This window comes from Grus americana, chromosome 11 (assembly GCF_028858705.1).
Source record: "Grus americana isolate bGruAme1 chromosome 11, bGruAme1.mat, whole genome shotgun sequence".
NCBI lineage: Eukaryota > Metazoa > Chordata > Aves > Gruiformes > Gruidae > Grus > Grus americana.
The window spans coordinates 15,490,395-15,518,189 of record NC_072862.1 but is presented as its reverse complement, the minus strand read 5'-3'; the positions used below and the strand labels follow the sequence as shown (position 1 = coordinate 15,518,189).

At 36.3% G+C, this 27,795-nt stretch overlaps 2 protein-coding genes across 4 annotated transcripts in view; one reads left to right on the top strand and one right to left on the bottom strand.

Annotated features, from left to right (window-relative positions):
• Positions 1-27,795, top strand: part of CACNA2D3 (calcium voltage-gated channel auxiliary subunit alpha2delta 3) — a 460,032-nt gene that overhangs the window by 376,743 nt on the left and 55,494 nt on the right. The window lies entirely within an intron of this gene.
• On the bottom strand, positions 6,171-11,630 carry LRTM1 (leucine rich repeats and transmembrane domains 1). The gene is made up of 3 exons (XM_054838173.1): positions 11,566-11,630; positions 9,564-10,160; positions 6,171-6,604 (listed from the first exon to the last, which is right to left on the bottom strand). Exons 1-3 carry the CDS (start codon positions 11,570-11,572, stop codon positions 6,171-6,173), a joined length of 1,038 nt encoding a protein of 345 aa, XP_054694148.1. The 5' UTR covers positions 11,573-11,630.

Genomic DNA, 27,795 nt, shown 5'->3' with positions numbered 1-27,795 from the left:
ACTGAATCTGAAGAAAAGGCAGCGTAGCGCTATTCTATTCACTGACAGTTTGATTTTAAATGCTTTTACCAAAAATCCTTATTATGCAAACAAGGAATATTGTGTTTTATACCAGCAAACAAATTGTCCCAAGGAAAGCCAAGATTATTACCCTTTCCAGTACTTGACTTTTAAAAGCTGATCCTTTATTTTTATAACCAGCCCATATGCAAGTTCAAGGGTTTTTTCTCCAGACCCTGGTTAGAGAGTTTTTACAAGTGTTGTCATCCATCAGCTTTGTTCTTCTTCTTTTTATATCATCTTAAGAATAAACATTAGTATAACAATAAATTCCATTATTCCGTGTTAAATATTCATAGTCAAGATGCTAAAAGCCCTCAGGTACTTTGAATGATGCAATTTGAAGTTTTGGGTTTTCCTTTTTGTTTCCCATCCATAAGCTAAAGAAGATAGGGCAAAGATTTCATTCTTTTATAATTTCATAGAGGAAAACATGCACATTTTATCTGAAAATAAATGCCTTTACAACACAAAAATGCTATTCTTCATTCCCTTTTTTTCCTTTTGTATATACATATCCTCAACACTCCATTCAGAGTTTTTTCTGAGTGAATTCAAATGAAGTTTACAGGCACATCTCTCTCTGAACAAAATCTCAGAACATGCTTTGAAAAAGTGACTCCTAATGATTTAATCAAAAGTAGTTTGAACTACTGATATTTCTGAGAGTGGCAGGTATTGTAAATGTTTTGCTAATAGTTAAATCTGCTATCGTTACAATAGCACATATAGTAAATGCATCTGCTCTGTATTACTGATACTTTTTTTTTTTTCCTCACATGTATTGCTTTGGTATTGCTATAGTATTAAAAGCATTCAAGCAGTGTCACTGTCATACACAGTCCTTAAAATTTATGGTACCATCTATAAAATTGCATTTTAGTATGAAGGCCTAAGGGAAAATGAATATGTCATCATAATGACACACCAACCAAATTTTTGAAGCGTTCTAAAATAGATGTTTTCCTTGTCAGGCACGACAGTGATTTACTTAATCTTTACTCCACATTATAAGCCACAGAAGATTATATTCAGCAGTAGCATTTAGTAAATCCCTCAAAATGCTTTTCATGCTTTGGTGGAAAACCACTAGTTTATGTTTTTCCAGAGTTTCTTGTTCATTTTGAATATTATCTTTGTATTCATAAATCTAATATTAGTATATAGACTAATGGTTTCAGTTTCAGGAAAATCGAAATGTGTATTTGTACAGTCTAACATTAAACACCTCTCAGACTTAGGTCAGGAGCCATGACTTAGGAAACATGGTCTGTAGGTAACAATGCCTGGAGAGAGGTAAGCTCCTCCACAGAATGCTTCAGGGCATGTGGTAAAATCCTGCCTCTCTCCATGGCCTGAACATGGAATCTGAAGTTAGATGGCATACTCACAACCATTCACACATTTGTATTCATTTGTATTTGTTTTCAATTCATTTTACCATATAGAATCAGTGTGTGGAATAATTGAATAACAGGGCTTTTTAAGATAGTTCTCTGCTAGTGTTGGCTTGCGAATTTCACTCCTATTTATCTAGTTCTTGGGCTTTCCTCTCCACTTGTTCTCAGAGAATCTGGGGCTCTGACAGATAAAGTAGAACAGTATCCCAGCATGTATAGTATTAACATGTATAGTAAATTGCCTAGAGCGTTCTGCTCTTTGCTTCTGCACTTCTGCTTTGCTGTTTGGGAATTTTTGTTTGTTTGTGTTTTAGTACTATGTAATTTGAATAGGAGGAAGATCCTTGTGATCTAATAGCAATCAGATTCCAGGGGCATTTTGCTGAACAGTTCTGCTGCTAGCAAAGTAAATCCCTGATTGCAGAACAAGGCAGCAGATAAGCTGTCAGGTCCTTTTATTTGAAAACTTCAAATAATTCTGTGCAAGTATGAAGCTGCAATTGCATAGTATATGAATATTGCATAGTGTATTAATACCAGTTTAAGTACTGTGGATTAACTAATTTATTTCCCCTCTGAGTAGAGTATATTTCCAAATATTAACAGTGTTTTCTTATGTGTTTGTTGTGTCTTGAAAGGAAGATTGCAGCCTTATGCAAAAAGTTCAGTGTATAGTGTACATAGCCCTAAAACACTGGGGATCCCTCTGTCATCAGTAAGAGAAAGCAACCGCAGCTCTCATTGGAGATAGTTATGAAGTACGTAGTCTTTGGGGTTTTTTACTAGGGGTTTCTAATTCCTACTCCTTCTTCCCTGTCGTGGCTTACTGCCACATCCAGGTGATTGATGTTTCTGCCTGTCTCATCTGGGGAGCACACAGTCACATTTCAGGTGATATAAACCCAGGAAGTACCAAAACTCTCTTACGATTATTGTTACTATGCCACTTTCAGCCAAGTTCAAAGATGAAAGTTGGAGAAGTAGGCGTATTTTCTGGATGCTTAAATAAAGCCTGTGTGTCTTTGTCTTCTGGCCAGCAAAGATAGATGGTTATTAGTAGGCAACAGTTGGTATTTTTTTTGTTAATGTTGTTAATGGTAGATAAGCTATGTATAATGTCACTAAATATTCTACTTCAGTATTCAAGAAGAAGGATCGTGATTTTGTTTGGACATCATGTTACTAGGGAATAATGAAGCTGAATTTTGTTTGACTTTTTGCAAGCTCTGGGTGGAAAGATACATATGGCAAGCAAGTATGTTTCAGTTTAAGATTTGTTTCGTTCAATATAGATATTAAGGACATTTTCTGTAACGAACATTGGTGTATTGTAATTTTTAATCTCTGTTCTAAATTGAAATTTCAGAAAGCTGCTTTTTCTGAAAACAAAGTAATTTCTCTGCATGAAAGACAGGAATACACTGATATGTGTACTTTCTCTGTCTTTGCAAGTACATTGCAGAATAGTGTGTCCTGATATTTTGTTGACTTTGAGGGGAAGAGTGTTTTTCAGAGAGATTAGGAAAAAATACTGTGCTCACTGTAATACCTTTCATGAGATTGCTTGAAAAACAACAAAGCTTTCTCAGGAACATTTATCTGAAAAACAAGTCTGTGCAGACAACTTATTTCAGTGGCAGATGTCCATTGCTGAGCTTTACAAATTAAGGACAGTTTTGTGGGGAATCCCTAGATCCAGTCTTCCACTTGTAGTCAATAATTGTTATGGACAATAGAGTGTACCTTTTATCTCTGTTCTTTCAGTAGTCAAACATTCTGTTTCCTCTACTGAAAAATAAATAATATTGCATTTTTTAATTTAAGCAATTGAATCAATACTTTCCTCTGTTGAATGTTGTCTATTAGTGTACAGTCATAAATAACTAGAATTTGTTAATTACAAACTTACTTGTAAATATTGTGTATTGTCTTATAAACCTTAAATGAAAAATTTCTCTGGGATTTTTGTTGGGTTTTTTCTTTCTTTAGCAAACAGCAAGTTAGAAAGTATAAATCAGATTTTGCATGGATTGGCTTGCTCTACTCCCATAGCAGAGTGAACTAATGGAAATATGAAATACTTTGCTTTCTGGCAGAACTCCATATCAATTTACAGCCTTATGTGTGCATTAAAATCCCTTAAGTATCTTAAATGTGACTTGGAAAGAGTTTCTTTAAATGTTGTTGTGCCCTTCGTTGCCTCTTCCTCACCTTTTTCCTGGTTGTTTTTTTTTTTTTTTTAATTTTTTTTTTCCTTAATTGTCTTAGAGTAAGGAAAGCCTGAAAGGTTTTTGTTAGAACTAGGAAATACCAAGTCAGTTCTTGTTTTTTCCTTTGCCTGAAGATATCAAAAGTGTGAATTTATTTGTGATGGAAGCTGCATTGCTGTATCCAAGCCTCTTGGAAACATTGTGGGTGAAATCTCTCTGGAGGTCAGAGGCTTATTAGCTTTCATCTTAGGATCTGCAGTTTGAGTGCAACTGTGCTTATTTTAGGTTGTCACCACAGAGAAGCACTGATTTGGCATGGCTCTGAACTCATTTTTTGGCCCGTGGGCAATAAGATGCTATCCTGTATTACTTCAGTCTTCTCTACCTGAAAAACTATGTTTTGCTTTGTAAAATGTTATTGCAATAAATGAATAAAAGAGCAGAAAATGTAGATCTACACACACACAAATGACTTAACTCTGAAAATAGATTATTCATTAAGCTTTACTGAATATTTAAAAGGAAATAAAAAGCAAACTTGCTTCTGAGATACATCATCAAGAGATCAGATTTAAAGAGCCTCAATACAAATATTGTAAAAATTCAGTGCTGCTGATGTCTCAGCTGAAGTAATGTGCCCAAACTGGGGTACCACATTTTAAACAAAATGTGGAAGAACTGAAAAGGTTCCAGAGAATGGGGGGTGGGGGGAGGGAAGGGAATGTGGCCTTACAGGAAAATTTGAAACAGCTTGGTTTATTTAGTTCAGGACAGAGAATAATGAAGAGAGTCTAATAATAATATGAAGTACTTAGCAGTTAAAAAAAAAAAACAACAGACAGTAATTGATTGTTTTCAATGTCTGCTAGATTTAGATTAAGACTGAGATGCTTAATTTTCTCTGGACATGAAAGTAACTGCAGATGCAGGAATGAGCTTTAATATTTAGGTTGCAATTATTACTAAGTAGATAGGAGCAAGGGTTACATGACTCCTGCCATATAGCCCATTACTCAGTTGAGGCTGTTACTAGAATAGCTACAGAACTTGATCTTGGAATCCATCTGTTGGAAGGAGAGTGGAGGTCTCTGAATGCCGGGACGCAGCTTCCTTTTGCCCTTATTGCAGACTCTCGCTCAGCCTCTTGCCTCAAGTCTTCTGCCCAATGGAATAAACTGGCAAGATTTTCACCGAAGGTTTAGGATAGATGCTAAGAAAAGCTCTTAGACTATAAGCATAATTGATTTCTGCATTAGCTTTCTAGTCAGGTCTTTAACCCTGTCACTGGAGAGATTTAGCAAACACATTAGACATCTGTCACAAATAGCCTAGATATATTTTATCTAGTCTTGGAAAAGGCATCTGGAGTTACGGATCTCTGTTGGTTGCCTTAAAATAATTTCTAAGAATTATTTAAAAAACACATCTGCACATTCAAAATATTCTTTCTGTTCTAAACTTGTATTACTGAAATGGTTGTGGCTCTGATTTCCTCTGATGGCAAAACTGCACTGCAGAAAGTTAGGGTGGACCCTTGAATGAATTCAGCTGAATGTTCTCTCTGTGAGAGAGAACGTGTAAACATGCAACTACATTATCCTCTGCACTCAAGGGCAGCACTGTGATGGGAGCTGCATCTGCAGTCATGATATTTGCAAAATGGAACGCTTGTGTGTGGATTTGGGAATAAGAAGCTTCAGAAATGTCTGTAGCAAGCATGTATGCCAGCAGGATAACGAGTAGCGTCTCTTCATATATGCTATCTGTGCTGATTTCAGTGCTTGTGTCTGAAACAGCGTAGCATTTCTTCTTTTTCAGCATTTTCTCAGCTCTCTTCTTTCTTCCCTACTAAGTAATTTTAAAATGATATGTGATAGTTAACAAGGTACTTCCTGTTTTCCAAGTTAGATAACGGATGCAATGTTTAATTCGTGTCTTCTGGGGCAGATTGGAAGGGGGAAAAATGTATTTGGAAATGTTTTTAACACATGTTTAAGTTATCAGTGGCAGTGTATAGGCTGGCTGGTTCTAAAACGGATTGTGAATTGTAGTTCTGGATACATACCAGGTATTCTAAGATCTTAAAATATAGTCAGTCCTTTTTAGCTATTTTGTATTTTTCTTTGCAGAAAGCTCACTCATGTCGGCTGTTGACTGTAGCTGCACCATAAATCTTATGTTGTACTAATATTACATCAAGAGCTAGTAATGGAGAATGGAATACTTTAAAGTGGCTCCATCAAGATTTCATTATCTCAAACACTCAGCCTTAAATAGTGGCTTCAGAATATACATACACAAAATATATTTAAACTTACATTCTTCACATCTAGTCTTAATACATATTCCAAAGAATATATAAGCTTGCATTAAAAAAAGAAGTGAAAAAGAGAAGAAAAAAAAAAAAGCAGTAATTACTATTAAATCAATCCTATTTAGATTCCAGGCTTTTTAACTGAAGTGAGGGCTTTATTTTTAAGAAACCAAAGACAGAAGTAACTCAAGCCAAGGAACTATCAAATGGCTCTTTTTCCTCAGGAGTCCCATGCTGTTTGACCGGGTCCAAATGTTCTCTGTGGTATTTAGCAGTAATTGCAGCATAGGCACAACCATAAACAGCAGCTGCCAACATCATTAGACACACAATTCCACAGACAACTCCAGTTATTACTACAGTGGCAATTGCATGACGCAAACTAACAGGCCTTGGCTTTGGTTTGGGTTCACAGTTTGCACGGCTGTTTTCCCCGTGTTCGTTGTGATGAGCGTGTTTCGGAGAACTCCTGTGCTCAAAGCCATGGTGGTGAATGCTAGCCAGATGGAAGTGAGCTGTCCTTAGCGGGCAAGCCCCAAACAGCTCATAGGGAACTTTGAGGAGGTCCTTTCCCTTCCGAATCCCTGGCGTTGAGCAGATAATGCCATCACTTATTCCTCCTGGAAAACAAACAAAACAGATTTATGGTCTTAAGATTTGGTGGTTTCTGAATTATCTTAATGTAAAATTAACAGAAACCTGAAGTAAATTTATCATTATCTTTGACTTGATATGTTTAAAGATTTATAACTATATCTTTAAGATCTTTTTCCAGTTAGATCAATGGTGAGATTATTACACTTCAACACTCATATAAGAGAGTATTCGCAAGAAGCAATTCATCAGGAATTGTTATCTATGATTGTGTGGATGTAAAAGCAAAAAACAACAGTGGTATAAAAGTAAGAACTAAGTCATAGGTGCAAACAAAGAGGTATTGTTAACAGCAAATTCATTCCATTCAAATTCATACCATTACTTCTTTGTCTGAAGAGAAATGGAACCAATACACTTAGTAAAGATTTCCCACTCGATTGAAATATTCTGTGAAATAGTCATTGCTCTAACATCAAATGCTAACTGTAATGAAGCAAAGAGAAAGTTCAGTAAGTTGTATGTATATATGAGCAATTTTTTGAAGCAAGGCTCATGGTAAGAAAATATACAGAGATCTAAAGGAGTTAAGATTAATCAATCTATTACCCTGCTCAAATTGTAAATGTCATGATTGCTTGGAGTCAGCTTCTGCTCTCTCCCAAAGGATGTTTTTAGTATAACAGGAAGTGAAGTAGGAAGCCTCAGTCCTGGTAAATCACGCAGTTGTTCCACAGAGTGTAGAGGAACACACACCGAGCATAGCCTTCAGGTTTCTAATTAGTCCGTGCACCACGGCTTTAGGGGTGTAGTGTGTCAAGGAGTCAACAAGGCCAAAAACAATGTTTACATATTTTTAAAAAAACTAATCAAATAATCTGAATTTTCTTCCTCTTCTCTATCCAAAATAACCCACCTTTTAGCTAAAGCTAGGCATAGAAATTTTCATCCTGAAAAGACTTTGAGAAAGTGGTGAATACAGATGGACCCAAACTGACATCTGGAGACTACTGCACAAGTATTGATGATAGTCCAAGACAGATTTGAGCATAGCAGCTCGTCTCTTGGTCTTTAATAGCCAAACCCAAAACATGGTTCCAGACACCTGCAATGTGTTAGTTTGAATGTGGATATAGATAATCCTGCAACTGTGATCCTTCTATGGCTTTAAGTAACTAAAAATTTGTGCTTGGAATATAAGACTGGAGTCCCACCTGAACTGAAGCATTCTCTATAATTGCTTATGAGAATGCATCAAATGTCAATTGCCTGAGCTGGATTCAGCTAAAAATACTGAAATCTTCTAGACTTACATTGGACACGAGTCAATACTTTTAAATTCACACAATGTTCCATCTCTAGCAATGTTTTATTAGGACTTGCAAGAAATATCTGTAGAGCCACAGTACTATTTTATTATAAGTATACAACATAAGTAATGGGAAAGATTAATGTGCGATGTAACTAATTTTTCTCCGTGTGATTCACACAAGTAATTTGAGGGAAATATAAACGTAGACGAGAACATAGTATTTGAGCTTCCTTTAAAACTTGTTGCTAAAATGAATTTGTAAGTTCCATATCACGTCATTTAAGTAATCTGTGCGATGTTTGGAAAGATGGAAGGGCATCATTGAATTTCTAAACAATGCTGTTTTTTGAAACAAATTACAATACTTACGCTGCTGGCAGAGTAATTAAGATAATCTCATATGTTTTTCTTGGATCATTACATTCTTCTCCACAAAGAAGTTAGAACCCCTGCTGAAATTTGTTGTAGGGAATGGTTCCAGCATAATACAACTAACTCCCTGGGATAATGTAATATTTTACCAATGCAAAATATTAAGATTTTAACCCTGAGAATAGTTTAGCCTTTTGTCTTTTCTAAAAGGTTGCTTCTGGCAGTGGCTTTACCTCACCCAGAGGCTATTCCCATATTAGTTGTGTCCCTGTGTAGCCAGTACAGTCGGCTTGTAGAGTTCTGATGCCTGAAAATGGCAGTCCATTCAGTCAGAGACAACATGGGTCATCTTCAAATACGCTATGTTACAACATGCTCCACGTCACTTCCAGATGCAGGTAGGTAATCAGTAGTTCAATCACATGCAAGCATCAAAGCCTGACTTAGAGAAAAGCAAATTGCCCTGCTGTTCTGAATTCTCAGAGTCTGAACATACCTCCTGGGAGAAAGAAATTAATTTCTCTTAATACTTAATTCCTTTAGAATTAAATTATATTCTCTTTTCTACAGCATAACTCATGAATATATTTAAAAGCAGGTGTGATCAAAATATGAGGCTACTTTTATTTATAAAATTTGCTGTTCCCCATCTGACGGAATTACACGTTTCTGTCAGGAAATTGTCAATGAATTTAGTACCTCTTCTGGCTAAAGAAAAATTAGGAAGCAATACTAGGCAAGAGTAAATTTGTCTAAGGCGTAGCATACAGTTTTACATAAAGTATTCTTAAAATATTAAAGAGCTACTACGTGATAATTTATAGAATTAGAATCCTGACTTCTCTAAAGTTAAATCAATATTGATATCTGTCTTAATGTTTACCCTCATGCATCAGGTAAAAAGCCTTTTAGCAGTAGATTGGTTTCTAGCAAAAATTTATTGGTAGAATTAAAGCAAGTGTATGTGCACAAGGATACTTGTTATATATATATAGACGCGGATATATATGCATACACACACTGTACATATGTATTTCCAGAATGTATCTGTACCTACTATATGATTGTGTGTGTATACTTTCTCTCTTTGTGCTAATATGAAGTTCCTCTACAGTTCTAGTTTGCCACCTGTATTTATGAAAGCACGTATATTGTGACCTATGCCGGAGAATATATTTTAGTCTGCTTATTTGAGAGGACGTTCTAAGGTGTGGGGTAAATTGTTAAGCCATAGTAGTGACGCTCAGTTAGATGCTGGTTAAGTGTTCTCGCGTGCCTTGTATGTAATAAGAATTCCTTACCTCTGTATAAAAAGCTCTCCAGCCACAGTTTCAGGCCAAAGACATTACAATTACATTGCCAGGGATTATCTTTGAAAAGAACCACTTTCAGGTTTGGAAGTGACTCCAGCAGAACTCTTTCCATTTTCTGAAGTTTGTTATGCTTCAGAGACAGCAATGTTATATTCCCTGTGCTGTTTCCAAAAGTCTCAGGCAAACGTATGATGCTGTTGGATGACAAGTCCAGTTCTTTCAGGTGTGGGAGGAAACTGAAAGTCTTGTTTTCTATATAATGAATCAAATTTCTGGTTAGGTTTAGAACCTGTAGATACCGTAATTTTTGGAAAGCACCTGGTGCCAAATTTGAGAGAGAATTATTAGACAAGTCTAAGATTTTGAGCAATGGTGTTCCAGTGAACGCATTTTGGTTGATTCTCCAAATATGGTTATTCTGCAACTGTAGTATCTGAATTTCAGGAGGCAGACGGGCAGGAATTTCAGTAAATCCTCTATTCTTGCAGTCTGCAGTCTTTGAAGCTGTATAGCACAGGCATTTGTCAGGACATCCATGAGCTGCATATATTAACAAGATGACGCTCAAACCCAAAAGCCAGTTACCTGTATCACAAGTGAAAGAAGGTTTAAAATTAGTTTAAAATGTTCGTCTTTTGGCAATATACAAAATGGGCAAAGGATGTGCAGCTCCATAACAAACAGTAATGCAGATATCATAAAGAGAGTTCATGTCTTTTACAATACATTAGTAAATTACAGGTAGTATTGAAGTACTTTTGTAATGCAGAATGAGGTTAGTGCTTCCGTGGTCTTAAAATGAAGTACTTCCCATGGCTTTATCTTAAGTACAAATGGTTTTTCAGGGGGATTTGCCATCAGCAGAACAGTGATGTTTGAAGGGAATGCGACAGAGTTTATAAAATTATTAAATTGAAATGTTTCTCTTTCTGTGGTAGTAACAACTTTGTGCCATCTTATGTCAGAAGAATTGCAAGTAGAACTTTTATTTTTCTGTGTTTTTACTAATTATACTACCTAAAACGAATTAAGTCAATGTGCTGTCAAAAGAATAACAAGCTTCAAAAACATTGCTATAAAAACAGTTAACAGTATGTTTTCAGCAATCCAAATTCTGTAAGTTTGTTCTTTAAAGTATCTATGTTGATACTTATTGCTTTAATTCCCTTATCTGAATGCCAGCTGTACTTCCCATAGGTACACAATCTACACAATCAGCAAACATTTGTCAAGAAGCTGTTAAAAAGATAAATGGGTTGACAGGAGTACGTAGTAATATTTAGTGTTTTTAATTATCTTCTGCTCCCTGATGTTCAGGTGAGTTTTAACTGAAAAAAGAATAGTTTTTACCTTTCATATCTTGCTAATGATCTTACTTTGAAAACAAGGTGCCACAGCATGAAATTAAAAAAAAAAACAAAACAGATGATGTTGAATAATTAGATTTTTCTTTAAAGAAAGTCAGAATAATAAATCCTTTTGTAACATTGTTTTTCAGATGCCTCAAATAATTTTTACTATTTCAAAATGGAAAACATTTTAGTTACTACTTGAAACCTTTGGAAATTAAAGGCCATACTGCTTATTGACTTACGGAGATGGAACATTAGTTAGTAACAGGGAATATTATATTAAATAACAGTGTATGATTATAACTATGATAAATGTATAAATGGAAGTTTTATTTTGAGTCTGTAGTTTGTCACGAACTACCCATTAATTTTCCCTCGAAAATGAAATTGTATTTACATTAAAATTATACATAATATTCTGCAATACTGAATTCTACATTGTAGAATTCACTTGAAAGAATTTAGCATTCTTGCAAGCAAGGTAAGCAGTGCTTTCAGTTTATCACATTGTTCTGCAACAGTTGGCTTCAGAAACAGACACAGCTTCCAACGTGGAGTGAAAACAAGCACTGCTTAGCAAGGAAATGCATAGAGAACGGAAAAAAATCATTATTAATCTGAATGCTTCAATATCTCACCTTTCATTCTGCCTTGCTTGTTCTTCACCTTGCAGAAGATTCAGTCCAGTTTGCTGATGTAGAACAGTAACAAACACTTTGTTCCAATTCCCACTTCAAATCTGTAATGTGCTCATCCGGTTTCCTTTCCGTGGGGTTTTTCTTTTTTAGATGGTATTTGTGGCTTGTGTAGAAGTGCAACTATTTCTAGTGAGTTATCCCATCAGCCTTCCATTTATTTCTTTCTCACAATCTCCCCCCTTGAAGCCCTCCCCCCCATCCATTTATGACTCTCAGAGACTTATTCTGTCTCTTAATCGGTCAGCAGGCCATGCAAAGAGTGTCTGTCAACTCTAACTGGACAGCTGTAACGTACAAATACTGACCTGATAGCCTTGCCTTTTCGATTTATTTAATCTGCCTCAAACACAAGGCACAAAAATAAAGCTGCCTTTTTAAATCCAGTATAGTTACTGAATTCTGGTGGATTATTAGCTGTGCTGTGTCAATTTTTGCAAGATCAGATGACTCTGAACGTGGATTCTGATTATCCAGGGCTGTGACTGGAGGCAGTGGAGTGTATAATATCACTACGAATAGGCCTGTGGGTTGATGACATGATTTTGACAGTGCGCTTGTTTGCTCTTCTAAGCTCATTCATCTGACAGCCATTAATTGTGCTGACAGGATTTTCTTGCATGGGAACACAGGACTGGTGGCTCCTTCTGTAAAAATGGCATACATGCTGGTATGGACAGCAAGAATACTGAACAAATTGATTTATTTTCAAAGATATTGGAAAGAAATGGCAGATGATCTTAAAATTATACTTCATGTGTTTGTATGGTGCCTTGACTTGTCTCTGTTACTTCTTCAGTATAACTCATTCATACTGTACCATCTACAACAATAAAAGGATCAATAATGACTTGTGACTATGAAGGAACTCAAAGGTGCTTAAAGAAATGACAGATCTGGTATATAATAGAGTCTTTCAAGGCCATATGATCACTCCACCTGTTAGCTGTCCTACGGAGAAGGAAGTTGTACAATTAAAAGCTTTCAGACCTATTCTTATACGTACATTCCTTTATTGGGTTCAAATTCTGCCTTTAGGTGCTTTTAAAAAGATCACACAAAGCTCACTTTCCAGGGCAAAATTTGTGTCCTATAGGCAATGCTATGGAAGGAATCATAGAAAAGTGAGATCATTAGATCCAAACTGCTGTTGAAAGCAGGCTCTTACCAGAGGTTATCCAGGGTCCTGTCAAGCTGAGGCTTCACCTCTTGTCCTGTCACCATGCATCCTTGTGAAGAAAGTAACCCCATCTTCTCCACAGCTACTTTTTGGTTACTAAAGTCTGTGTTTAGATCTCTGTCACCCTCACCCACAGGAGAGAGCTGTAACTCCTTTATTGTATGCTTTGCTGAATGGTTTCTGACACAAGTCAAGATACCCAAAGAAACCGAATACTGCTGAGTAGTGAAGGAGAACATAGAATAACTGACATCCTGTAAAGTAAACATGACTGTTCCTCTCAAGGACACTAGGATTATTGCTGCAAATGGCAGACCATACTGTCCTTGACACTCTTGATGAAAGGATGACACATCATCCTGATACAGGATCAAAGTCTGCCATTTAGCACAGAGGAATACTGTAGATGTAGATTACCTGGTATGATAGTCATACTAAACTCCAACTTTACAATGGGTGAGGGAGATAAGCTTGAAGATCAGTTGTTGTAATGTACTTTAAATGAATGTCAGGTTAAAGCAAAAAGCTTCTCTAACCTTTCTTGCACAAAGCATTTATTTGCTATTTCCTTTCCCAACCCATGTATGTGCACACATATGCAAACATATAAACAGACTAATCTTAAATAGCACCAGTGAATCATTTTCATGAAGACAGAACTAAATATATAAAGGGCTATTATAAAATATAAAATGTCCTTAGAAGTTGTAGCCTTGCTAGCTGCAGATACTCTGCTTTGCTCTTTCAAAGAACAAATTTGACAGGTATTTGTTGCTTGAGATGACATCTCTCTGTCCTCGCAATAACCCATCCCTTGTGTCAATGATGACCCTTCCCACGAATTTTGATTATATTGCAGGAGGTACTAGCTATTATGTTATTGTTTTCTGGTATAAGACTTTTTCACACTTTGAAATTCTCTTTGATATCTAAAATTTTATTTTGGCTTATGAATTCAAATTCTTTTTTAAGTTGTTTTTCCTTAACTAATGTTTGCTGACCAGGTGGGCTTACAAGCTCCCACAGCAACTTTTGTCATCTAATAGAGGGCTTAAAGAATGTCTCTTAACTGCCTCTCTAATTTTAGGTAAGTCTTGGCTACTATAATTGTATTATTTTTAGCAGGCGCCATATTAAAGAGATGTTCATGGGACAAGGTCACCGAAAGTTAAGCACTGTGGGAGGTTCAGTTCCAACAATAATGCAGAGGTTGTTTTACGTACTCTGAATTGTGGTATAAGAAGTTATTACTTTTTTAAAAACTTCATGATGAGTTCAGATTTGGAAACATATGATTAAATCTGTCGATTTGCTTTTTTGTGTAGATGTGGCTATTTTTCCCTTATATTGAGAACTCTGAATGCACATGTTTTGTAAACAGAAGTTTCCCCAACCTATAATCCATGTCCTATTACCATTTATTAGTAATAATGCTTTGGTTATGACAGAGAAGTCTGATGTGGTGAAAATTATAGTTGTGACACAGGTAGAGATTTGCCAGAAACAGAATAACCATGAAATCTACTCTACTTCTGGCCTTTTGAACAACCAGCAGGATTCTTTTCAGTTGTCTGATGTGGTGCAGGAACTGTGTTATTGTGACTGCTTAAATTAACTTGTGCCTTGTTGTAATAAGATATGTTTCCCATTGCAAAGAGCGAGGCAGCCCAGTGAACCAGTATCCTATCCCTGGTGGCTGGTGGGGGCAGTTGAGTGTTTCCTTTGCCAGCAAACACTTTGTTCAAGAATTCCTGCCATCTCCTTTAAAGAAGCAGTATGTTTAAGAATCATCTCTTTTACAGAAGAGCATTATGTTAATTAAACTCTAGCAGAAAGGAAACAATTTAAATATTTCAAATATTTAAAAGCTACAGCATTGGGATTCCACTGCATTCCGTATCAAGTCCAGGCAGACATGATTATATAAAAAAATGTTCCTGAGACCGCACCAGGCAATTCCTATACACTCTCTTTGTTAGATTTATTTTTCTTATCCTTTTGAGTGGGAAGGTATTAAAACTGTGACTCTTACAGGGAAATGGCACGCGCTTTCTCCTTACTAACATGTTTCTCCAGATTGGTAAAACAGCTAAGGTCTTGCTGAAGACCCTAAATGCAACTCCATGCAATGCAGACTCCATTTCAGGACAAAAAATATTTGACAAATTTGACAATTCATATTTGTTAGTGAAACAGCCCGTACCTCTGTTGTTAAAAGTCTCCCCTTTTAACTGGCACTTAAAAAAATACAGTGCTGCATCATGGAGAAAGATCTTATCCTTTCCCAGCTATGAGTCAGAACACTGTGCAAACCAAGATGACAGGACATAAGAAACCCTTGAATCCCTCATGCTTTTTTTTCTACAAAGAAAGTCCTTGTGGTCTAAGAGTTCAGGACCCTCTTAACTTTTGTCTGGCAGGGTACTAGCTTTTCAAAAGTTGAAAAAAATTAGAGGAAGGCCCTGGATCCTACTTCTGCCTACCTTTCACAAAAGAAGTACAAGCCAATGGATCAAATCAAATTTGGCTTGAGAAAGATTTATACCATAAAAAGCTGGCCATATTTTCCAGGAGAGATGGGTACATGGATTTCTTCAGATATCTTATTGCTTAGGTAGCATAAGGGGAGAATAATACCAGCTGGAGTTTACTAACATCGAATCTTGGTTATCACACAGCATAAGGAGACGCCATGATGTCTAAAATGTTGTTCATGTCTGTCCTTGGCAGTTGTTATGAATGGTTTGGTGGTATCCATTTAAGGTGAGAAATAATATTTTGTAACTCTAGAAATGAGGAAACTGGCAAGAAGTTGTGATTTTGTATTTTGGATCACTAACTTTGAGGGGAGGAGCCCAGTTTTCTTCTTTTCAGTGGTTTGTTTTTTGCCTTATTTAGATACATCTGGTACTTGTTTATACAATGCATAATTAATCTATGAAATGCATTGTTGAAAGTTATCCTTGGGCCAAAAGATTAGTAGGATTCATGTATAATCTGGAGCTATAGTTACCTCATGGGGCAAAAAATCATTTAGAAGGGATATAAACTTTCACTCTTAAGGGCTTTAATCAACCACTAATGACACAAGTTACAGAGAAAAAACTTTCCCTGTGGGCAGGGTTTTTTTCCGTAATTACTATTTATGGGAATTTTTACACCTTCCTCTGACACCTCCAGAAGAGGCCAGTGTATGAGATATAACAGTGGACGAGATGAACTGGAACATTCTGCATTCCAGGTGGAAATTTACAGTGGGGAAAGGGAGAGCTGGGCAGGCTTACAGCCTGCTGCTTGTGGCAAGGTGTGTGCTGCTGGGGCTGCCTGTCTGAGCACCTTCTCGGTTTAGGTCAGAACTCTGTTCATCCCCAAACCACTCTTCCGGTTTGGAATGGAAAATTCTTTTGACGTTCATATCCAGGTCTTTGCTGGTAATCTACAGACAAGTGTTTGGGTCAGTCCTTTGTCTACAGGTTTTTTCAATTTTTTTTCTCCACTGAAGTGATGCGGGACTTTCAATCCTTTAGGTAGATCAGTCAGAGCAATTTGTTGTGATATTATAACTCTAATATAAGGTAATTAGGAGTTAGTTTGGCTTGTACTCCTTTTCCCATAATTAAATGAGCAGAAATATATGAAGGTGAGAAGGGGTTACTTGGGAAATGCTCGAGCACCGGCCTTACAGTATGCTTTGGTAGGTAGAAAATTTATTAGAAATTCAGAATGAGGAGAACACAGGGAATGGAGATGCTGGGCTGCTTTATCTTCAGTGCAAGTTAGATGAAGTTGCAGTAAGGGGCAGATTATGTGTCAGCAGAATATTTGTTCCATCACAAATAGCAGCGGGGGGGGGTGTGCAGATTCAATTTTCAATCTTCCTTACTCATGACAACCACCTGTTATACATGCTGAGAATCCATAGATAAAATGTATCTCCAGTATGATTACAGTTAATTAATGAATTCATTTCACCATTATTGTAAATAGAAAAATATATTACTTGACATAAAGCTAACAGAAATGAAAGGAATAAAAACAGGAGCTAGAAAAATACATGTAAAAATAAGGACAGATGTACATTTTGTTTTATCTCGACATTTTAGATGCTTTTTCTCCACTCTTAAACATGTTAAAATTGAGATCACTCACTGTTATTCTAGATAGCTAATTCATTCTACACCAAAGACAAAGTTCTTTTCTAAGCTTTTATTTAGTGTTTTTGTTTTCTTATTTTTATATTTAATAAGAATTTCTATTCATGGTCATAGCTCACCCTGGATTCAAACTTAAGAACAAACTAAATTTCCTGTGTTCTGAATGATTGGGTTACTAGGCCAGTTCTTGTAAGAACTGGAAGGATTTTTCTTGAACAACTTCCTGTAAAAGGGTTTTGAAATGTTCTCAGTGTATGAAGAGAAATTGTAAAATGCAGTAAATGTTGCTTAAACTGCTGCTCAGCAATTGTGCTACAAAATAGAACTTGTACTTCACTAATTCCTTTTGTGCTTTTAAGGCAAATTGTAGTAGGTAAGTAAAACTCGCTGTTAAATGTTGGGAACTCCTGTATTTACAGGCTCAAAAGGACTCTTTTACTCTTTGCCCTAGTAGTCACTTGAACATGAGAACTTGCAGAACCAGGGATGACATTTGCTCCAATAAAAAGTCAAATAATTAAACTTCTGTAATTCTTGCAACACTTTGGAAATAGACATGGGATTTGTTTCATTAATTTAAGTAAATAGCCTGACATTAAAATTATGCAGCCGATAAACATTGAATATGTAATTTTCATGGATTTAAATGTCAGCATATACTTAAGTATTCTATTGGATCAGGACTGATGGGCTCAGTAGCTTTGAATTCAAGCTTTGATGCAGTATTTCCCTTTGATGGAGTTTCTCTACAAGAGAAAAGCTTGAAGCCTGTAACTCCTGAAAGAATGTTAATTGTCTTGTATGATGTACCATCTGCCAACTACATTATAATGTGCATGATACCAGACTGTAACCCTTTTCAATGCCGGTGTGTAGCAGTTGTAACTAGCAGACCTCTGAGTGTGATACATGTATAGAACTTGGAACGTCAGTGTTCATTGCTTGTCGGACCATTTCACGAGTGGAGTAAGGATATTGTAAACTTTTTCCATATGACACCAATGAACAAGAAAGAGCCAGATACCTGCACTTGCTGCTGCTGTTCTTCATTTCAATAGCAGATAAGTTTTACAAAGCATTACACAGTTTGCTGCTTTTCTTGTTTCTTTGTTCTCTCTGGATTTCTGTGTCATCCCTACTGCTTTAACTGCTAGCAGCAGGCACCAAAAGTCCTCTGTATACGACAACGTCCTAGAGATCAGAGATCCGCCCCGTTTTTAACCTGTAGGCAGGCTTTAAACACCAAATCTGGTTTCAGAATACCTTTTTGTCCACAGAATGTTTTAAATGAAGTGACAGGATAAGTCATGTATATAGACAGACTGCTCATCCCTCAAGTTTAGCTACTTGTGCTCTTTTCAGACATGATAAATCCCTGGGAAACTTAGCTAGTATAAAGGATAATGATGTTTCTGTTCAGAATTTGTAAAATAGGCCACCAAGAGGTCTTTTTGTTAAAAAAAAAAAAAGAAAAAGAAAAAGAAAAACTCTTTCAGAGGGCATTTTATTAATGAGAATTACAATACTGGAAAATCTGGTATAGATTAGCAAAGAACAGTAACAGTGTATCCAAATGGAACTGGTTGGATAATTAAATTCTTTTAATAGGTACTGAAATTTAAACCTCTTGATCCCTCTGACGTAAGCATAACTCTTAAAAGTCATGGAACTTGATTCTATAAGTGTAATGTGGGAGAGAAATATTGGGATGATGATTAAGGATTTCAGATACCCTGGCAGGAACTATATGCAGAAGTAAAATAATAGGCATTTAAATAAAGAAAAAACCAAACAAACAACCCCCCCACCAAACCCCCCCAAAACCCCCAACTCCCAAACCTGTAGCCATGAAATATAAAAAGAAGCTTAAATAAAACCCTGTTTATATAGCTGTGCAGTTTATACCAGTGGTAATGAAGCAACTTGACTGTGATAACCTAATGGCAAGTAAAGGACATTAAAGATTGAAATCTTTAAGGAACATCATGTTTTCACTAGTGTGACACTCTTTTTTACCTGTTCATTATTATCTTGTCTTTTTTGACTATATATTCTTCTGTATGTCTGTTTTGGTTGCCTATTTTCATGTTGAGAATTACAAACTGCACTCATTCTATTGTTTCATTTCTCATTAATGGAATGGGGGCTTTTTCAATATTGATTACAATTTATAAAGTATCTGCAGTGTATAATATTTACCTGTTCTTGCCTTAGTAAAAAGGAAAGATGTTTACTGTGATTAAATACAACTGTAAAGAGGATCATGCCAAATGGCTGACATACTGTCTCCTAAGTAAGAAGGAAAATGTTTTAGTAAGATCGGCATAAATGATGAAGTCCTGACAGCCATAATACCGAGCTATGCCTAGTTTTTGTTTGTACTAACCAAAGTTATCTGCAAGCCTTTGACTGTGGTTTCTGTTTTACTGTCCCCTAAGATGCTGCAGGATGAACTTTCTGGGTTGAGCACATGCATTAGTTGAGAGGATAACAAATTTACAACAACAGTTGGAATGCCTGTGGGCAAGTATAAAGAAAATAAATATTGTATAAAAGTAGATTATTAGCCCTAAAGTTCAGGCAAAATTTAAATGTTGATCTCATCTTTTTGTCATCAATGTTTATATCTGGCTTCTGCTTCATCACCACTGATGCTAAAGTATACAAGTAATACATATTATCATTTAATACAATCACTTTTTATCCAAAGGCACTTCTATTTTAATACTATTCAATTTAGGGCATGATCTCAAAAGATCCCAACCTAGTTGAGCTTCCTCTGTCTATATAGCTATAGCTGTCTTGGTCAAAAAGGGTGTATTTTGATCTTTATTTGCTTTCATTCCCTTTCATGCAGTATGCTATTTTGGAACATAATGGCAGGGCTGACCTTGGTTACTCATGTTTTGGCCAAGACTTTTTATCCTTTTCCCCTCTCAAAATGCCAGTACATTGCTCAGTGTCCATTTTCTCTCCATCTCTGTGCTTCAGCAGCGTTAGAATAGATGAGTGCAAAGAACAGTACTACTGGCTTCTCTGTTTCTTAAAGTACTCATTGAGAGAAGAAGGCTAACTGCTTTTAAAAGCTGAAGTTATGCATCATGTGCCTAGTTTAGTGAACAAATAATTTCCATACCTCTGGTTTTTAGTGACAGTAAGATCTTAAATAGGTTTTCATTAGTTACTGCTACAAGCTTTCTTTCTGTAAACCCTTTAGAATGAAAGAGCGCGCTCTCTGTAATTTGTAGTTATGATGACTTGGAGATGTCATGTTCCAAACATAAGCACTTAAGTGAACATTTGTATTTCATGCAACTGAAGGGAGCTGTAATACAGGAAACTAAACACTTTGTCTACTCTACTATATGCCACCGGCTGGTCATAATTTTACATATTGTGGCTTTCTTAACTTTGTAGTTAAGGGATGCCTATTTTAGAACAGTTCTGCAGACTTTCTTAAATTGAAAATGTGAAAACAGGTTTGAGAAAGAAGTAGACACCCATCTATCTAAAGGAGTTGCATAATGCTTGATTCTCGCTAATACTTTGTTTGAATGGATCTTGGCTGAAATCAGTCATGCAGAACAATGTTTCAGTTGCAGTACAGTGCAGATTTACACAACAAAAGACAAAAACCTGTTTATCTCCAATCCTCATTGTATCTCCTGTTTATCTCCATTGTAGTGTCACAGTACTTCTGCTAAGGCATGTCTTGCAGCTTCCTAATTAAGACTTCGGGCCTGTTTCTTCTCCTAAAATCTTAGGGAAATATTTCATTGAACTCAGCAGAGATAAAATGAAGTGTAATTTGCACCCTTTCATTAATATACCATTGGAATTGCAAGTGTGAGTATGGTATGACCTTTCTGGTTTTTTGAATAAGAACAGTATGAAATGATGAACAAAATTGACCGCTCAAAGATTCAAAACCTTTTGGACCTTTTTGGACAGATGATGGCACCTGTCAGACCTAGGTTTCTAGAGTTCTTGTGAGGCTAAATATGTGGGAAAAAAATCACTTCTGAAAGAGACTAGCTGTTTGATTTTTATTGCTATTCATATAGTGTCTTTAATATTGATAATTAGGGTAAATTAGGATGAGAAAAGTAATTGTGGTGGAAAAAAATATGTCTTTTAATCAATATGCTGCTTCTCCACTGAAGGCAAGAGGCAACAAGAGAGAAGACTCAAGTAAGCAATGTTAGCCTTTAGAAGAAGGAAAACATTTATGAGTGAACTTCCTTTATTTCTAGCAGTGTTGTGAGCAACAGTGTAAAATCTGTAAATTTGAACTTAGTCATAAGGTTCTGAAAAAACCCCCAAACCTTATGTTGACTCTTTTTTCAGACTTTTAGGATTCAGACTTTCAAGCTTTTCTCTGGAACCACAAATAAGAACAACCCTCTTTTGTTTGTGATCACCTCCTATTAGTGTTAGTATACACCCATCATGTGATTTTAGGTAGTATACTGTTTGGGAGATTAAAAAAAAAAAGCTACAGGCTATTTCTGCTATTTGTAGTTGTAGACTAAAACTGATGAGGATATCCTTTGAAGAGATTCTTATTTTCTAACTTTTTATAAAGCAGTAGGTCCAGTGTTTTTAGAAAAGCAACCTTTGTTTCTAAATGAAAGGTTTCCCATTCTGTCTTACAATTCTAAAGATCAAATCCTGCCATATTTTTCTCAGCCAAGGTTGCTTCATACAAGTTGGCATGCCTGTTTCCGGATTGCACCCTAATCTATAACATATGATTGTAAGAATAACTATTACTGCTTTCATTCATAAAATTCAAATCACTTTTCATAGAATGTGACGTATCCTTCCTCCCATTTCACAAATGGTGAAATGGAGCACAGAGAACTAAGGTGATTTGGTCACGGTTGCACAACAGGTAAACAGCAGAGCAAGGAACAGACCATAAGCCTTCTAATTCTAGTTCAGTGCGTTAGCCACCAGACCACCCTGTCTTCATAGGCAGCTGTTTTCTGATGGAAGTTTCCCAGATGCTGTGGGATACTGTCCTTATATATGAAGATCGTAAATCAAGACCAATGTTGTCGTTTAATAAAAGAGATTATTTTACAGATATAAGACCAGTTAACACATTTTAAGCAATGGCAATGCTGATGTTTCCTATTTTTCAGAGATTAAGATGGGCTGAGCAATGGAGGGTTTCCCATGGTAAAAGTACGGCTGTAAATGTTTCTTCTGGTAATGTAATTAGGAAGTATTGGCTCCAGTTAATGTAACTTAAACAAAACATGTTGTCCTCGGCAAACTTGTTAAACAGGCATAGCCTTGTCTAAAAAGAAAACAGGGGCATATAGTGTTTCCATGGAAACTCAGTTAAAATGCTGATTTGTGGATATGATCATAATCAGTACCACAATCTAATCTGATTGAATTAAGTGAAAAAGAGTCTTAGTTATGAAGTCAGCACAGTATAAAAGTATCTCTACACATGCAGAAGTCCATAGTCTTCCATCCTTATAGATGCTTTCTAACTGCATGTGAAAACAGGGAATAAAGCAGGGAAATTTGTGTGGGAGCCTTCTCTTTGTCCTTCTATGGTCAGTTGTACCATTTTTAATACAAAAATCAGGATCAGAATTTAAAATAAACTTGTTTAAATTTACTTTATTGAAGTTGGTTATAGCTTACAGCATCTCTAATATGTGTGTTTGATTTCCTTTTTTTAATGAAAGGGAGGTTTTTTCCCTTAGGGTAGGTCATATCAGCTCTGTACTCTGAAAGAATGGAGAAGATAATCTTTGCTTCCCTTATAGACACACTGAGAAGATTTATTAATTCTGAAAAAGATTCTAGCATCCTTGTTTGTAAAATAGCAGTAAAATGCAGAGTTGGTTGAAACGACCCTATTAGAAAATTAAATATGTTTTATAAAATGTGTCATAGCAACATTTCTAAGAGAATCTTTGTCATTTTAGAAATTACTAAACTTTGGAAAGTGGTATTTCAAAATTGTTTTGATGCCTAGGAATACAGTAGAGACTTCAGAATAACAACCTAATGTTGACCGATTGCAGTGTGAAATAAGTGCTTCTGGAAATCCCATCAGTATCAGTCTACCTTTGGTATATGCCTTAACAGCTATAAAAATCTGGCCTTTGGAAGGCTAACTTTCTTTGTAAGTCAATAATAGGTTTGCCTTTATACGACAACATAATTTATGAAAATTCTTGCCAAAAGTCCTTTTCTGAGTGGAGATTTGAGGACTTTTTGCACTCTCCAGAGCTCCATTCTGGAAGGTGCTAAGTATTCTTATCATATGCTGGGCATCCCTTAACTCTCACAGACTTCGAGGAGCACTAGCAGTGCTCAACACTTTTCAGGCAGAAGCCCCAGCTGAATTTGCACCTATCTCGCAACTTTGTAGAAATAGCTTCTATTTAGTATGATAAATCCTTAGTTTAATGGAATATCAAAGACAGGTACCTTTCAGCAAACCTTCCTGATTTATTTCAAAGCTATTCCATTAAAGAGGATTACAGCTGGTATCCATGATATTGATTTCCCTCAAAAATTATTAATTTATACTTCTAAATTATGCTTTTCTGCTGTATTGACAGCTAAATCCTACTAATCGTTAGGATATAAATTGTAATATACTACTTGTTGAAGCATCTGGATAATGGTTTATGTGATGTAAGTATAGTACATTTATACTTCTATTGTGGAAGTTATGTCAGCACGTACACTATTTCCAGAAGTTAATAACTCACCCAGAGAAGTTCACTTATGATCATAACTTGACACACAGATCTCAGGCAATGGTGACATTTTATTAAGAAATTTTAAAAATCTGTCAGTGCCCTTTAATTTTATCAGTCTCAACATTTTTAAAAAAGCCTTCTTTCTTTGTTGTTTTCTTGGAGTATCCATTCAAAACATTTATTAATTATGTATTTGGCCATAAATTAGTCAATAGATTGTTCTTTGTATTTTTGACATGAAGGAGGTCATTTCAACTTTGTCTAATGAAATGAATAAGCTCTTGGCTAATTTTCAGCAATGTGAAGACCTCTCTCAACTCATAAATATTCACAAGATCAGACCTAAGCAAACATTTCTGCTGAAGAGTATGTAGGCTTGTGTAGCAATTCTGAAAATGTTAATTTGTTATTTTTCCTGAAATGTGGTAAGCAGACAAGTAAAATAGAAAGCTGTCGTTCTATCCCTCAATGCCTGACCTGTGGGATGCACGTTAGCTATTTTCCAGTTCACACACTTGAACTTCTTCAGGTTAGATAAAGCAAAAGATAGATTATTTTCTCCAGTATAGTTTATTCCTAAGAGGTATAATTAATATTTCTTGACAGGGTTTCAAAATCATGGCAATAAAATGTTCTCAGGAAATAAAGTTAAGTAAATGTGAAAATGTTCAGATTATGGCCAGTGTTAATCCACGGTTTTAGAAACTGAATAAACTTTCCAGTGAGAAGTTTATATGTAATATACTGAATACATCTTGAAAGATGGTATTTCTTTTCTTTTGCATATACAAAGTAGAAGAATATGAAAAAGAAGAAAACATGTTTCAGTATACTGGAAAATCTTTCGGTATTATTAATCTAAGCTTACTTTCCTTTCCTGACATGGTTTAAACCTCTAGCACAGGATATTCCAAAAATGCTAGTTTATAGCTCAAATACTAGCTCCTATTTTTGTTGACCAAATAGACAGCTGTATTCTTTTCTACACAGAGATTCAATAAAAATGCATTTTTGATCCAAAAATGAAAAAAACAGGCTAACAAAGCTGCTTTGCAGCTAATACTGATCACGGAAAAGTATAATGTCTGTATCTTTTGCTCTTACTGTCTTTTAAAATTGTTCAGTAAAAGACACAGACATAAATCAGGAGGGCTGCCAATCCACCAGTGATATTTTCTCTGTATTTGCAACTACAGAAGACTATGGAACTACTCAAGTCTAGTTCAAACACATAAAAATATGCGCATTGAGTCTTTTTGGCCCGTACATTTGTTTGTACCTTTCTAAAACTATAGATTACCATCAGTTGGTTAAACAGCAAAAACATGGTTAAATAAAGTAGTGATCTTAGAAAAATAAAACCATGAAAAGTATTCTGAAACATTACAGTAAATATTTGATTTATAAAACATCCAATAGGTATGGTGTTGAAATTGTATTCATGATGAAGTATTTCTGACGTATTATTTGACTTCAAATAACATTACTCATATTTTTAGTAATTCAAAGTAATTTGCTAATCACAGTATAGCACAAACAGTTTGTAGAGAATGTCATTATTATTGTTATAGCTCAGTCCATAAGAGATCCAAGCCTTATTTCCAAATGATGTGATTTGATAAAACGTTGGTGTTTTCTCACTCGGTGTCCTAAGTCTGGTTTGACTAATGAGTTTTCATATATTCACAGACCTTGTATGCATGTAGTACCCGTGATGATAACTGGATAGAGCAAGCAGTTGGTAATCAGTGTGTTCTGGAGGCAGGAAGAGTTGAATTCTGTAAGTCTCTCCCCTCTGTGCTAAGATTGGTAGCAGCAGAATTTCCATGTCTTGGCTTCTGGGTCAATGGCAGGATAGAAAGCATTGAACTGACATGGGAGAAACCGGACAGAGACCTCATGAGTTCATTTTGCAGTGGATGCCATAACATTTATCTTTAATATCTCATCCAGAGTATTCTGTGCCTGGCAGTAGGACAACTTGTAGCCATTCTGCTATGATAGGATTTAAGTTTGGGAGGGATAAACCTCTTTGGAAATAAAAGCAATAGAAGCTTTGCCCATTTCTGAAATCAGCCTTTCTCACAATGCTAAGATATGTAGATACTGACCTTTTTTTGTCAACAGAATTAGGTAGTAGCCAGGATAAAGTCTGAAGAAAATAAAGTACTATCAAGTTTTGAATGTGTTGTATTTTAGTTACAAGTGGAAGCAGAAAGCTTAACATCTCCTAAGGGAATCTGGTCACAGTCTCCAAGAGTTCAGATAAGTATCCTAATTTCTGGATGTTTCTCTGAACTTTGAACCTCTTAGGGTTCCTTAATTGCAAACTTGAAACCACAGCCTTTTGAGATGTGAAAGGTATACTGGCTAAGCTACTCTAAACTAGGACCTCAGCTATAAGAAGTAAAGTTTTGTGGGGTTTTTTTTTTTTTTTTGACAACTTGACAAGTCATGGATCCTCCCTCAAGATTTATAAATGTGCTTACAAATATATACTGTTCTTATTTTTCTTTTCAGTCATGGGATGTACTTGAATATTGCCAAAAAAATGAGCAAGAAAACCCCATAAAACTAAAAAATGTTGAGGGAGTTATTAAAATACCATCACCATTTCATTATTTTAGTGTTACTGTGGTCAGATTTCAGTCTTCACATGCTTCCTGTACCATCAGAATTCAGTTATATTTGTCAGACCAGTGGCCATGCAGGGGGATGTTGGAAGAAAGCTGAAGGCTTGTAGGAACTCCTTAGAAAAATTCTGCCACCAGCAGTTTTCTTTGTGATGGCGCTTGCCTTCTCTCCTCGCGCTACTGAAGCATTCCTGAGGCTAATAAAAATACTACCCACCCCACTTTTTTTTCTTTTTCTCTCTCTCTCTCTTTCTTTCTCTCTCTCTCTCTCTTTCTTTCTCTCTCTCTTTCTTTCTTTCCCTCTCCCTTCCTCTCCCTTCCTCTCCCTTCCTCTCCCTTCCTCTCCCTTCCTCTCCCTTCCTCTCCCTTCCTCTCCCTTCCTCTCCCTTCCTCTCTCCCTGTGTAAAGGAATGAACCAGTAGTCAGTAGGTGTCAGGTATTTTCTAAAAGTTACAGGGAAGATACTCCAGACACCAGACAGGGCCTACCCGTGCCCTGCCTCACCCCCTTCAAATTCTGCAGTCTAAACCACTATTTTATGCTATCAATGTACTCCTTGTATTTCTCAGGAACAAGGTATATATCCTTCCAGCAAAGTGCTCTTAGTATAATTTTGCATGTCAAGTGGTTACCTCCCTCCAGGCTTATGGGAGGGTTGGGGTTTTTTTCCTCTTTTTTTTTTCCCTTTTTTTTTTCCCTGTGTTTTTTGTTTTTTTTTTTAAATTACAAATGGATTTCCAAGTAGGTCCCTTGAGCTGTGCTCCTGGTACCCAAAGTTTATCACGGGGTAAATGAGTAGATTTCTGTGGGAGCCCTTTGTTAGAGTCTTGGCAGCACCTCAGCTACTATCTTGTAAAGTTTGAAATACAACGTAACTGTCTGAATAATAATTTACGGATAACCTGTTTCCCTCCCAGCTTCTCACTGAAGCCTCCTGAAAAGGCAATGGACTTTCAGTCAACGGCATCTATATTTTTTTATGTTTTCACTCAATTTATATCCTTTTTGTGTTTCCTCCTGCTCCTGCTGCTACTTCATTAGTCCTCCAGAAGGAAGATATGTGTCAGGGAGTCAAAGGGAGTCTGGTTTATGATGATGTTCACAGACTGCCCTCCGCAGTTCAGTTTGTCAGGGGTTGGCTGCAAACCAAGCCCTTCAGCTTTCCCTGGTGGTTTGAGTTTGGATGAACTTCGGCCTCCCAGCAATCATCATCCTGCTCCTCTTTCAGCTTGGCCTCACATCAAGTTCCCAATATCTCCTCCCTTTCTGCTTGAGCTTGGCCTCCAGGAAATACCAGTTGCCACTGCCTTCCCTGTATCCTGGGAGTTTCCATCCAGGCAACTGCTTCCACCACTAATTCTAAAAATCTTCTGGAAGAAAATAGCAGGTTTGAGGTCTTTGCAGAACTTCTTAAATGGACAATGGAAAGTTGAATTTACTCATTTACATGTTGTATCCTGATAGCTCTG

What these genes read in the sequence shown, in the direction of transcription:
- LRTM1 (XM_054838173.1), bottom strand. An exon ending in GGAGAGCTTTTTATACAGAG is followed by an intron (nt 6,605 to 9,563) that starts GTAAGGAATTCT and finishes TTTGTTTTCCAG; the next exon opens with GAGGAATAAGTGATGGCATT.